Here is a 12873-nt window from a genome sequence, read left to right on the forward strand (position 1 = left end):
AATGCTATTAAAAAATAAAACCTAGGGGACTTCCCTGGTGGTCCAGTGGTAAAGAATCCGTCTTCCGATGCAGGGGACGCGGGTTCAACCCCTGGTCGAGGAACTAAGATCCTACATACCACGGGGCAACTGAGCCTGCTTACCGCAAACTACAGAGCCCATGTGTCCTGGAGCCCGTGCGCCACAACTTGAGAAGAGAAAACTCGCACGCCACAACTAGAGAGAAGTCCGTGCGCTGCAGCGAAGAGCCCACACAGACAAACAAATATTTTTAAAAATCTAAACGCACTATAAAAATAAGGAATAACATAGTTATTTTTAATACATAGAAATGTTTCTGCTTTAGAAAAAAAGAGTAGGGTGAAACTTAGACTATGATGAGCATCTCTGAGGAATTCCAGAGCCTCAGAGAATAAACTTTTAATAATAGGATCTTCTAACAGAAAAATGGAATAAGGATTGGTGATTGGGGTTGAAGAATACTACCACCTTTTCCTCGACAGCATTCTGCTCTGCTTAAACATTTTACAATTATAGTAAATTACTATATTGCTGTATACATTAACAAAATTATTTTGAAAAAGCAGAGAAATATTATAAAAAAGAAAACAAAATAAAGAAACTAGATTCAGGTCAACTGAAAAAAGATTATTCATTGGCTTAATTAATTGGCTTCCCAGCCAATCAATCACCTTCTTTGGATGAAGGAAGAACAGCCTTTGGTGTGGTTGGTGGTGGCTTATTTCACTTGCCCCATGATCTCTTCCGTTCCACATTACTGTACGGTATCCACTTTTCATCACCCGTCACAATTTGTTTTAAAAACGGAACATTTTCATTACGTTTAAGTAGAATCGCTTGGGGAAATACGGTCAAGAAGGTTTTTTTTTGCTTAACTTATGACCAAAAAGTGCCTTTGTTTTTTAAGTAAAAATAAAAGACACATTTTTCATTTTCACTAAGAACTTTATTGAACAACATATTCACCCTTTTGTTCTATTACCTTCTGCTATTTTTCAGGCAACTTCATAATTCCATCTTCCCAAAACTTTTATCGTTTTGAACAAAGAACTGTTCCAGGTGCCTTTTACAGTCTTCCAGGGAACTGAAAATTTTTCAAATAAGAGAATTTTGTAAAGAGGAAATCCGAAGGTGCAATGTCTGGTGAATATGGCTGATGAATCAGAACTTCCCAGCCAAGCTGTAACAGTTTTGCCTGGTCATCAGAGAAACATGCGGTCTTGCGCTGTCCTGACAGAAGATTATGCGTTTCCTGTTGACTAATGCTGGATGCTTTTCATTGAGTGCTGCTTTCAGTTGGTCTAATTGGGAGCAGTACCTGTTGGAATTAATCGTTTGGTTTTCAGGAAGGATCTTATAATAGAGGACACTCCCTTCCAATCCCACCATATACACAACATCACCTTCTTTGGGTGAAGGAAGACCGGCCTTTGGTGTGGTTGGTGGTGGCTCATTTCACTTGCCCCACGATCTCTTCCATTCCACATTACTGTACAGTATCCACTTTTCATCACCCGTCACAGTTTGTTTTAAAAACGGAACATTTTCATTACGTTTAAGTAGAGAATCGCTTGGGGAAATACGGTCAAGAAGGTGTTTTTTTTTGCTTAACTTATGTAGAACCCAAACATTAAAGCAGTTAACATAACTAAGCTGGGGCAAATGATTTTCAATGCTTGATTTGGATATTCTGAGTATGTTGGCTACCTCTTAACGTCTCAGTTTGATCGCTATCAACTTCAACTGGTCTACCCGACTGTGGAGCATCGTCCAGCGAGAAATCTCCAGCATGAAACTTTGCAAACCACTTTTGACACGTTCGATCAGTCACAGCACCTTCTCCAAATTTTTTTTTCATTTCGGTTGCATTTTTACCTTTCTTGAAATAATAAAGAATAATATGCTGAAAATGTTGCTTTTCTTCTTCCATCTTTAATATTAAAATGGCTACACAAAAATTCACTAATTTTTAAAAATTAATTAATTTCTTTTTGGCTTTGTTGGGTCTTCATTGCTGCACACAGGCTTTCTTTAGTTGTGGCGAGCAGGAGCTACTCTTTGTTGTGGTGTGCAGGCTTCTCATGGCGGTGGCTTCTCTTGTTGCGGAGTACAGGCTCTAGGCACGTGGGATTCAGTAGTTGTGGCACACAGGCTCAGTAGTTGTGGCTCGCGGGCTCAGTAGTTGTGGCTCATGGGCTCTAGAGCGCAGGCTCAGTAGTTGTGGCACACAGGCTTAGTTGCTCTCCAGCATGTGGGATCTTCCCGGGCCAGGGCTCGAACCCGTGTCCCCTGCATTGGCAGGTGGATTCTCAACCACTGCGCCACCAGGGAAGCCCCAAATACACCAATTCTGATAAGTCTTTTTTAAAATTAATTAGTTAATTCATCAATTAATTTTTGGCTGCGTTGGGTCTTCGTTGCTGCGTGCAGGCTTTATCTAGTTGCGGTGAGTGGGAGCTACTCTTTGTTGCGGTGTGCGGGCTTCTCATTGCGGTGGCTTCTCTTGTTGCAGAGCGTGGGCTCTAGGCATGCAGGCTTCAGTAGTTGTGGCTCACGGGCTCTAGAGCGCAGGCCCAGTAGTTGTGGCACACGGATTTAGTGGCTCCGCGGCATGTGGGATCTTCCAGGACCAGGGCTTGAACCCGTGTCTCCTGCAGTGGCAGGCAGATTCTCAACCATTGCGCTGCCAGGGAAGTCCAATAAGTCTTCTTTTTTAAATGCACACTGATATGACAGCTGTCACATACAATCTAACAAAATGGTTTTGAATGAAGTTAAAGACAACTAAGTGCTACTAGAGCCATTTATGGAAAAAAATGAATGAACCTTTTGGCCAACCCAATATATTCCTCGACTTTAACCAAAGGTCTTATACATTATACATATTTATTAACAACTTTCCCATCCATAAATAGGTCACAAGTTCCTTTACTTCCAAATAAGAAAAGGGAAACTAGTAGATGTTTCTGGAAATGTAAATTGGTGCAGCCACTATGGAAAAGAGTATGGGAAGTTCTTCAAAAAATTAAAGATAGCATATATCTACAACTGGAATGGTGTATATCATCTGTATTTTTTAAACTACATTTCTACATCTTAGAGAACGGAGATCTGAAACAAGATTTAGCAATTGAAAAATCATGTTCCTAACATACCTTAATAGCACTCCATGACTGATTAGTTAGGAAGTCAACAGGACTCATGTAAGCGTATTCAACTGTGAACCGAAGCAGGAAATCCAATTCAAGAGGATCTATCTCTTTCTTTCTCAGCAAAATCTTGAGAGTACACAAAATTGAAAAGGTCATTTGGCTTGCATCAAAATCAAGGACGCAGTCACCACTTAATAGATATGATTGAACAAACAGAAGTAAGCCTTCTGAGAATTCCTATAGATATATATCTGTTCTGTAGTTGAAATAAGGAATCTTAGATTATGCTCGTGATCTCAAAATCTTGATTGGAAATCTAATAGCAAATAATTACGAAGCCTGGTTTATTTCAATTTTAATACCCGTGCCTCTTAGCAGCATATTTGAAATATGCTTTCATATTTAGCCTTCTACTGTTAGATCAAACTTGTCTTGAAACTTGTTATACAAATTGAGAAAGCCTCAGATGACAATGGATTGAATTACTAAACAAAAGGTAAAACTAGTATTGTAAGTTAGTCCTGGTATAGAAATTATATCCAATAAACTGCAAGGTGTATAAAAGATTTTTCTTATATGGGAGATTATGTTGAGAAAAACTGGAAATTGTTGTTTTACAGATACAACTAAACAAACACATCATGAACTGAAACTTTAGACATTCTGGTTACAGAACTGTTAAGGAGTCCATAGAACACTTGAGTGGAGGGCACAAATGAAATATTTCTAATTTCCTCATAAAAATGGTAACACCTTATAAAATCAAGCAGGTAAAATGTTTGAGGTTTGTGCTACTTAAAAATTCTAGATATTTTCAAAATGCATTGTGGGTGGTAACATGTATCAAAATATTATCTTATTGGATAATTTTTCTTAATTCAATTTGATTTATTTCAACACGCAAGAAATTGTCCACATATATATGAAGCTTTGATTTATGTAGACTACCAGTATTTCAGATAGATTATAATTTATCTACATATTCTAAAAAGAAGTTTTAAATAGATGTGCACGCATGTGTATGCATGTCATGTTTTATCATCCCTGGTCCCTTACTGTTCATGAACAATATGTATGAACACAAAAATTTCAGCAAAACCCACAAACAATCTGACTAAAAAATGGGCAGAGGAACTGAATAGGCATTCTACCAAAGAAGGCATACAAATGGCTGACAGATAACATGAAAAAGTGCTCAACGTCACTAATCATCAGGGAAATGCAAATCAAAACCACATGAGATATCACCTCACACCTGTTAGGATGGCTATTAGCAAAAAGACAAGAGATGACAAATGTTGGTGAGGATGTGTACACTGTTGGTGGGAATGTAAATTGGTGAGGCTACTATGGAAAATTGTACGGAGGTTCCTCAAAAAATTAAAACTACAACTATTACAGAATCCAGCAGTTCTACTTCTGGGTGTATATTCATAGGAAATGAAATCACTATCTCAAAAAGATATCTGTACTATGTTCATTGCAGCATTATTTACAATAGCCAAGTCATAAAAACAACCTAAGTGTCCATATATGGATGAATGGATGAAGAAAATGTGGTATATATATGTGTGTGTGTGTGCATGTGTGTATAATGTATATATATGTACACACATATATACAATGGAATATTATTCAGCCATAAAAAGAAGGAAATCCTGTCATTTGCAACAGTAAGGATGGACCTTTAGGGCATTATGCTAAGGTAAAAAGTCACACAGAGAAAGATAAACACTGTATGATCTCACTTTTATATGAAATCTTAAAAAACAGAATCACAGATACAGAGAACAAACTGGTGGTTGTCAGAGGTGGGTGCTGAGGGGTGTAGAAATGGACGAAGCTAGTCAAAAGGTATAAACTTTCAGTTATAACATAAGTCCTAGGATGTAATGTACAGCATGGTGACTATAGTTAACACTATTGTATTGTATATTCGAAAGTTGCTAAAAGAGTAGATCTTAAAAGTTCTCATCATGGAAAAAAAAAGTAACTATGTACGGTGACGAATGTTAACTAGACTTATTGGGTAATCATTTCATAACATATACATATATAAGATCATTACACTGAACACATAATACGTCATGTGTCAATTATATCTCAATAAAATTGGGAGAAAATTGAAAAGAAAAATTTCGTTTTGTAATGCATTACTCCTGTTTATCACATACATTATAAAATGATTACACACATATATTACTTTTTTAACCCAAAGGAATCTATTAATACCAAAAGTATTGAAAGAAGTGATAATTTATCACTATTAACAGCAGGTATTTTATTTCATTTTATTTATTTTTTAACATCTTTATTGGCGTATAATTGCTCTACAATGTTGTGTTAGTTTCTGCTGTATAACAAAGTGAATCAGCTATATGCATACATATAGCCCCATATCCCCTCCCTCTTGCGTCTCCCTCCCACCCTCCCTACCCCACCCTTCTAGGTGGTCACAAGGCACCGAGCTGATCTCCCTGAAGAGCAGGTATTTTAAAATGCCTTCTTTGAGCAAGGCACTTGGGAGGACACAAAAGAAATGACATCTTTCATCACGATTTGAACTGACAGAAAAAGTTATACAGTAAATGAACTAATAAAAGGACCACATTCTTATTTCATCTAGGAATGTGGTCCTCAATGTTTCTTTCTCATCACGGGCACTTTTATTTAAACAGAATCTATTGCAGAAGTCCACATCAAAAAGAGTAAAAGGGTAGTAGGGCTCACTGAAGGTAGGAGCGTGAAATGTGGAGCTCCCTTCACCCATTCACTGTTTTTTAAAGGAGCTCTGAAAATCTCCTAGGGGCACTCAGATCTGGAAACCTGAGCTTGAGATTCTCTCCAAGGAACTCCCTGGTAGTACCTGAGAGGTCTGTACAGGACCTGGGAAGGTGAGGCCAATGTCTCATTGACCTGTTTTTCAGGATGACAGCTGATGTGGCTGCCCAAAGTGCAAACCCACCCAAGCCAAGGCACCCTGACCTACTAGCAGGTTGTCATATGCCCAAGTTCCCTCTGCGAAACGGAAACTCTCCTCAAGCTGCGAAGAGCTTCCAAGAAAACTTCCCTTCAGCAGCAGTACATAATAAACAGAGATGCGTGACTTTGGTTCTGGGGCTGCTTTTGAGTGACTGATTTCCTTACCTGAAAAGCCATCTGGGACAGGAAGGTGAGTCTGTCCTTCTCAAACAGCGCCTGGCTGGTGTAGAGGAAGACGGCGTGGGTGATGCTCTCGGTCAGGACTGAGATGCGTCCCGGCGTGTCCTCCACCTTGCCAGCCTGCTCGATGGCTCTGTGGAACAGCATCTTGAAAGCCTGGGGAATACAAGTGACCGTTATAGGGTGACAACTGGTGGCTGGATGTCTAGCTAGTCTCAGGCACACAGGTTACAGTTTATCTATGGGGAGAGAGAACAGGATGGGTTTTTACAAGGATTCTATGAGCTCTTAGAACAGCTCTTTGAAAGTTTGCTGCCATTACTATTATTTTTCACATTATTTCATAAAATCTACCCACATTTCCTCCCTAACCAATTGAATTGCACTGTCCTCTCTTCTTCTACCCATGCGCTTTTAAAAAATTTATATTTTTATTTTTAATTGTGGTAAAATACCCAAAGTATAAATTTACTGTCTTAATAGTTTTAAGTGTACCGTTAAGTAGTATTAAGTATTTTCACATTGTGGTACAACCAATCTCCAAAATGTTTTCTTCTTGAACAACTGAAACACTGTTAAACAACAACTCATTTAAAAAACTCATGTAATTATAGCTCCCTATTCCCTCTCCGCCCCAGCCCTTGGCAATCACTGTTCTACATTCTGTTTCTATAAGTTTGACTGCTTTAGATACCTAATATAGTGGAATTATATAGTATTTGTCTTATTGTGACAGGCTTGTTTCACTTAGTATAAAGTCTTCAACGTTCATCTATGTTGTAGCATGTGTCAGAATTTAGCCTTCCTTTTTAAGGCTAAATAATATTCCATTGTGTGTACGTACAACATTTTATGTATCTGTTCATCCAGTGATGGACATTTGGTTTGCTTCCACCTTTTGTCTGTCATGAATAATGCTATGAACATGGGTGTACAAGTATCTCTTTGAGACCATATTTTGATTCTTTTGGGTATATGTCCAGAAGTAGAGTTGCTGAATCATATGGCAATTTTTTTTAAAGAACTGTCATACTGTTTTCCAAAGTAATTGCACCGTTTTACAATCCTACCAACAGTTCACAAGGGTTCCAATTTCTCCAGACAGTTGCCAACACTTGGTATTTTCTTTCTTTCTTTTTCTTTTTTTTAATATTGTAACTATCTTAATAGTTGTGAAATGGTATCTCATTGTGATTTTGATTTGCATTTTCCTAAAGATTAGTGATGTTGAGCATCTTTTCAAATGCTTGTTGGTCATTTGTATGTCTTCTTTGGAAAAATGTCTATTCAAGTTCTTTGCCCATTTTTTTTTTTCCGGTACGCAGGCCTCTCACTGTTGTGGCCTCTCCCGTTGCGGAGCACAGGCTCCGGACATGCAGGCTCAGCGGCCATGGCTCACGGGCCCAGCTGCTCTGCGGCATGTGGGATCCTCCCGGACCAGGGCACGAACCCGTGTCCCCTGCATCGGCAGGCAGACTCTCAACCACTCCACCACCAGGGAAGCCCACTTTGCCCATTTTTTTAACAGGTTATTTTTTTGTTTCTATTATTCCACCCATGTACTTTTGTGATCCCCTTTAATTATCTTGTTCTTTTTAAAATCACTCAATATTTCTTTCTTACTCCAATGTATGCCTTGGTAACAATGGGACTGAATAGATTTTTACATATATCTACATATATTTAAATACATAGGTAAATATATCTAAATATCTATATATATAAATAGATATAACATAAAATATTAAAGTTTTTGACTGGTGGACAGGGACCAAAGACCACAGACTGATTGGCCTTGAATTATGTATATTTGACTGAAAGTAAAACCCTACAATGACAGACATACAGTAAATATTGGTAAGAGGTATTAACAAAGTACTCATTTAATATTTACATTTTAAAATCAATTTCTAACTTACACACAATAAAATGCACCATTAAGTATACAGCTCAAGTTTTGACAAATGTATATACTTCCGTAACAATCACTGCAATCAAAATGTAGAAACGTTCTATTCATGTCACCCCCCCCAACCAGAAGTTCTCATGTGCCTCACTGCAATCCATTTCCCAGCACGATACCTACCCCTGCCCACTGGTGAATGTTTCTGTCACACCAGATTCATTTTAGGATCATATAAGAATGTACTTGTAGTACTTTGTTTTTGAGTGGACATATGTTTTCATTTCCTTTTGGTAAATACTTAGAGTAAAACTTTTAGGATCATTTTGTAAGTGTATGTGTAACTTTATGAGAAACGAATAAATTGTTTTCCAAAATGGTTTTAACACTTTGCATCCCCACCAGCAACATGAAAGAGTTGCAGTACCACATCGGTGCTAACACTTGTTATTGACAGTCTTATAAAATTTTTAGCCATTCTATTAGGTATACAGTAATACGTCATTCTGCTTTTACTGTGCATTTCTGTGATGACTGCTGAGCATCTTAAAAATGTGCTTGTGGGCAATACTTATGTCTTAGTATACATGGACAAACCTTTCTATTTTTTTAATTGCGTTGTCTTACTATTGAGTTTTCTACTCTGATATAAGTTCTTTGTTAAATTATGTATTGGAAATAACTTACTGGTCTATGGCTTGTCTTTTCAAGACGATAAATCTTTAATTTGATAAGGTTCAATTTATCAATTTTTTTCTTTCTCTGGTATCCCAAGAATAAAGCTTTGCCTAACCCAAAGCCCAAACATTTTCTTCTATTGTTCTCCTGGAAATTTTATAGCTTAGCTTATTCATTTTGAGCTCATTTTGTATACAGAGTAATGCAGTGGCTGGGGTTTATTTTATTCCAAGTGGATATCCAGTCATCCCAGCACCACGTGTTGTAAAAACTATCCCCTCCTCATTGAATTGTCTTGGCATTCACTGCAAACAATCAGTTGGCCAAACATCTGTGGGTCTGCTTCTGGACTGTCTATTCGGTGCCATTGATCAGTGTATTTTTCTTTAGGCCAATCAGTGTAATAAGTCTTGAAATCATGTACTGTAAGCCTTCCACATTTGTTCTTCTTTTTCATTATTTAGTTATTTTTAAATACTTTGCATTTCTACACAAATTTTAGAATCAGTTTGCCAATTTCTACCAAAAAAGCCTTCTTGGATTTTGATTAAGACTGAATTAAAACTGTAGATTAATTTGGAGAGAACTGAAATCTTAATATTGACTGTTCCAAGCCATAAACATGGTCTCTCTCACCATTTAGTTAGACCTCCTTTAATTTTCTTAACAATGTTTTGTAGCTTTTAGTATGCAGATTTGGTTTTGTTTTGTTAAAATTATCCCTAAGAGTTCCAAGATTTTGGAAGCTATTGTAAATAGTATTGAGGTATTACTTTTATTTTTCAGTTGTTTGTTCCTCATATATAGAAACACAATGAATTTTATATATTGACTTTATAACCTGCCATCTTGCTAAAAACTCACTTCAGCTTTTTTTGTAGATTTCTTATGATTTTCTACATACATGGCCAGGTCATCTGTGAAAAATAAAAGACAGTTTGTCTTCTTTTAAAATTTCTGTGTCTTTTATTGTATTACTTCACTGGCTATAACCTTCAGTGCAGTACTGAATAGAAGTGTCAAGAGAAGACATCATCGTTTTGTTCCTGATCTTAGGGGAAAGCATTCAATTTTTCAACATTAAGTATAATGTTAGCTGAACATTTTTACAGATGCCCTTTATCACACAGAGAAGTTACCATCTATTCCCAGTTTGCTCAGGTTTTTTTTTTTCTTTTTTAACCAGGTGTTGAAATTTGTCAAGTTCTTTGTCTACATCCATTGAAATTATTATATGATTTTTCTTTTTTATTCTATTAATATGAAGAATTACATTGTATGGTCTTTTAATGTTTAATCAACTTGCATTCCTGGCATAAATCCCACTTGAGCATAATAGATTATGCTGGCGGGGGCTGCTCTGTAGTTTTCTTTCCTTGTAATACCTTAGTCTAGTTTTGGTAGTTGAGTAGTTCTGGGCTGTTTTATTTTTCTCCTTCTACCCTGCAGCTGTTCTAAAATCCAACCCCACTGTGCTTCTCAGAATTTCTGCACGTGTTTCACATTACTAGACACTTGCTAGTTATTCTTGACTCTTCCTCTTTATTTTTGCCCGTATCCAATCCATCTCCAAGGGCGGATTATTCTAGCTTCAAACCATATGTCTGTTCACTTCTGAGTCTTCTGCCATCATGGCAGTCATCTGCTTACAGCCTTTCAATGGCTTCTTTTTGCCCACACGCTATAATCCAAACTCCCCAGCATGGACCTCACATGATCTAGACCCTCCTACCTCTCAGGACTCATATCTTGCCATCTTCTCCCTCACTCATTACCCTCCAGCCACAAAGATTCATTCACCTGGAGTCTCGAAAAGTCTTTCCCGTCTCACACATCCTTTTTTTCTCCAAACACTCTTTACACGGCCAAATCCTATGTAACGTTTAGGAATCAGCTATAATCTCACTTCCTCTGAGGCCTTCCCTGAGCCCCCAGTAAAACAGCCCCTCCATCCCTACTGTTCTCTCGCATTGTATTTGTCACTTTTATACACACACACATCTACGTATCTCCACTCATATCTGTGTTTTCCAAACTGTACACTCAGTAACCAGCACAGCGTGTGGCACTATCATTGATCTCAATAGCTATTTGTTTAAAAACTGAATGACAGAATGAATGAATACTGCCCAGAGGCAGAATGGTACAAAGTAAAGAGCATGGGCTTTGGAATCAGCCTTAGGTTCAAATCCTGACTCTTACAATTATGAAATGTGAATTCTTTTGGCAATTTATTTAAAATCTGAACATGTTAGTTTTTTAAATTGGGATAAAATAATATACTTTAATGAGACGTTTCAGGCATAAGAATGCACCAAAGTATGAAAGTGCCTTGCATGTAACAGTGGCTCAATCAATAGTTATTCTCACTTTTTATCCCTCTATACCAAAGTAAAATGCAAAATCTTTTTATGAAACATGTACACTTTCATAAGAAAAGTAGAGGAACCTCCAGGAGAATTCCCTTATATATATTAAACTCCTTAAGACTCTGCTTAAGAACAAAAACTATGTACTGTGATGTTGCATAGTTTAATTATCTCAAAGCCTTATTGAAAATATAACTGAAAGTTACTGAGAAAAGTGAGGATTTTTTCTTTGTCTTGTTTTTGTTTTGCTAGCTAGGTCCTGGAGACTCCTTACTGGATGCACTGATTGCTTAAAAATAAATTCTAAACTTCCAGAAACAAGTTGAACTCGTCAAGCTTAAATTTTTTCTTAGCCTGGTCATCATTACCTTCAAAGAGAATTGATAGATGGGGTTGAGTTTTCTGAGGTCATTCATAACAAAATAAAGCAGAGATGCTCTTGCTGCTACTGGTCTGTAACATTGTCGGGCCTCGTTGATTTTTCTTTCATTTTCTTTAGCTTCAATCACCTACGGTGGGATCAAACAACATAAGTAACTTACTTGTCATATTGTCTATGTGATGGAAGGGACATATCTGAAATGAGAAATTAGTAGTATTAAAATAGATAACATGTATGGCATCTCTGTGCTTGGGCTTTTCTAAAATCATAAAATTCATATTTTAAAATCATCTTTTTATAAGCTGAGTTTTAAGTGAGAATGGACATAACTCTAGCTGTGTTAATGATTACAGAGTAAACAAACCTGATTGTTTTTCATTCTACAGAATTTATTCTGAGTAATGTCACCTTCCTGCCTCCCCTCTCTCTTTCAGGGGTTAATAACCCAGCTATATCACCTCCCAGGGATAGCTCTGAAAAGTCTGCTGGGTCAATTCAATGCCAATAACTTTTAGTCAACAAGGTATACAAAAGCAGCCAAGGTCAGTAAAATATCCAACAGCCCGTGCTGACTAAAAAGCCTTTATAGAAAGACTCTTGTGATTGTCTACTTCTGACTTTGCACCAGATCATCCATATGCTCATATAGTTCCATTTAGTTTATCTTTGTATTAGCCTCTGGGTACATTCAGAGAGATAATTAAACACGCACACCATCATCAACTAACATATTCATTTTTATTCAAGACACAAATCTCTTCTGTCTAGGATTACTGCTGGTCCTCCAGCTTTAAAAGATACAGTATTTGTCCAACCTTTTTTTATAGACTTGATTCATCATACTTGTATGTAAAAGGAAATAAAGAAAATGTAGAGCAGAGAGGGAAGTCCCAACATGGCAATATATTAGGAAGATAGGAAGAGACATTTTAAGAGACAATGAGAAGTTAACTTCAAAGCTAAGACCTAATTTACTTAATTGCTCTAATCTTTATCATTTTAGCAGCCGTCTATAATTCACTTACTTAAAAGGATAGAGTAATCTGGGATTCCATTTCCTCGCTTAAACTAAGACAAATATATTGGATGTGTGGTGACACAGCCTTGGCTGGGTAATTAAGAGATGACTTAGTAATGAGGATACTCCAGAAAGCAAACGAGGGTTCCTCTCATTTTGAAACATCAGCATCTTAAGGGCTAGTGGCC

The 12873-nt window shown here is 37.2% G+C and overlaps 1 protein-coding gene across 2 annotated transcripts in view; it reads right to left on the bottom strand.

Annotated features, from left to right (window-relative positions):
- The window catches only part of DNAH11 (dynein axonemal heavy chain 11), a gene marked incomplete at its 3' end in the record, with an annotated part of 310916 nt that overhangs the window by 30163 nt on the left and 267880 nt on the right, over nt 1–12873 (bottom strand). For both annotated transcript variants that reach the window (XM_082632325.1, XM_082632326.1), the window contains exons 68-70: nt 11654–11794; nt 6321–6491; nt 3177–3299 (exon numbers count right to left, since the gene is read on the bottom strand). In XM_082632325.1, the coding sequence (XP_082488451.1) occupies nt 3177–3299; nt 6321–6491; nt 11654–11794 (435 nt within the window). The remainder of the gene's footprint in view (nt 1–3176; nt 3300–6320; nt 6492–11653; nt 11795–12873) is intronic.

The sequence above is a fragment of the Mesoplodon mirus genome (assembly GCF_964341445.2).
Source record: "Mesoplodon mirus genome assembly, chromosome: 9".
In the NCBI taxonomy this organism is placed as follows: Eukaryota; Metazoa; Chordata; class Mammalia; order Artiodactyla; family Ziphiidae; genus Mesoplodon; species Mesoplodon mirus.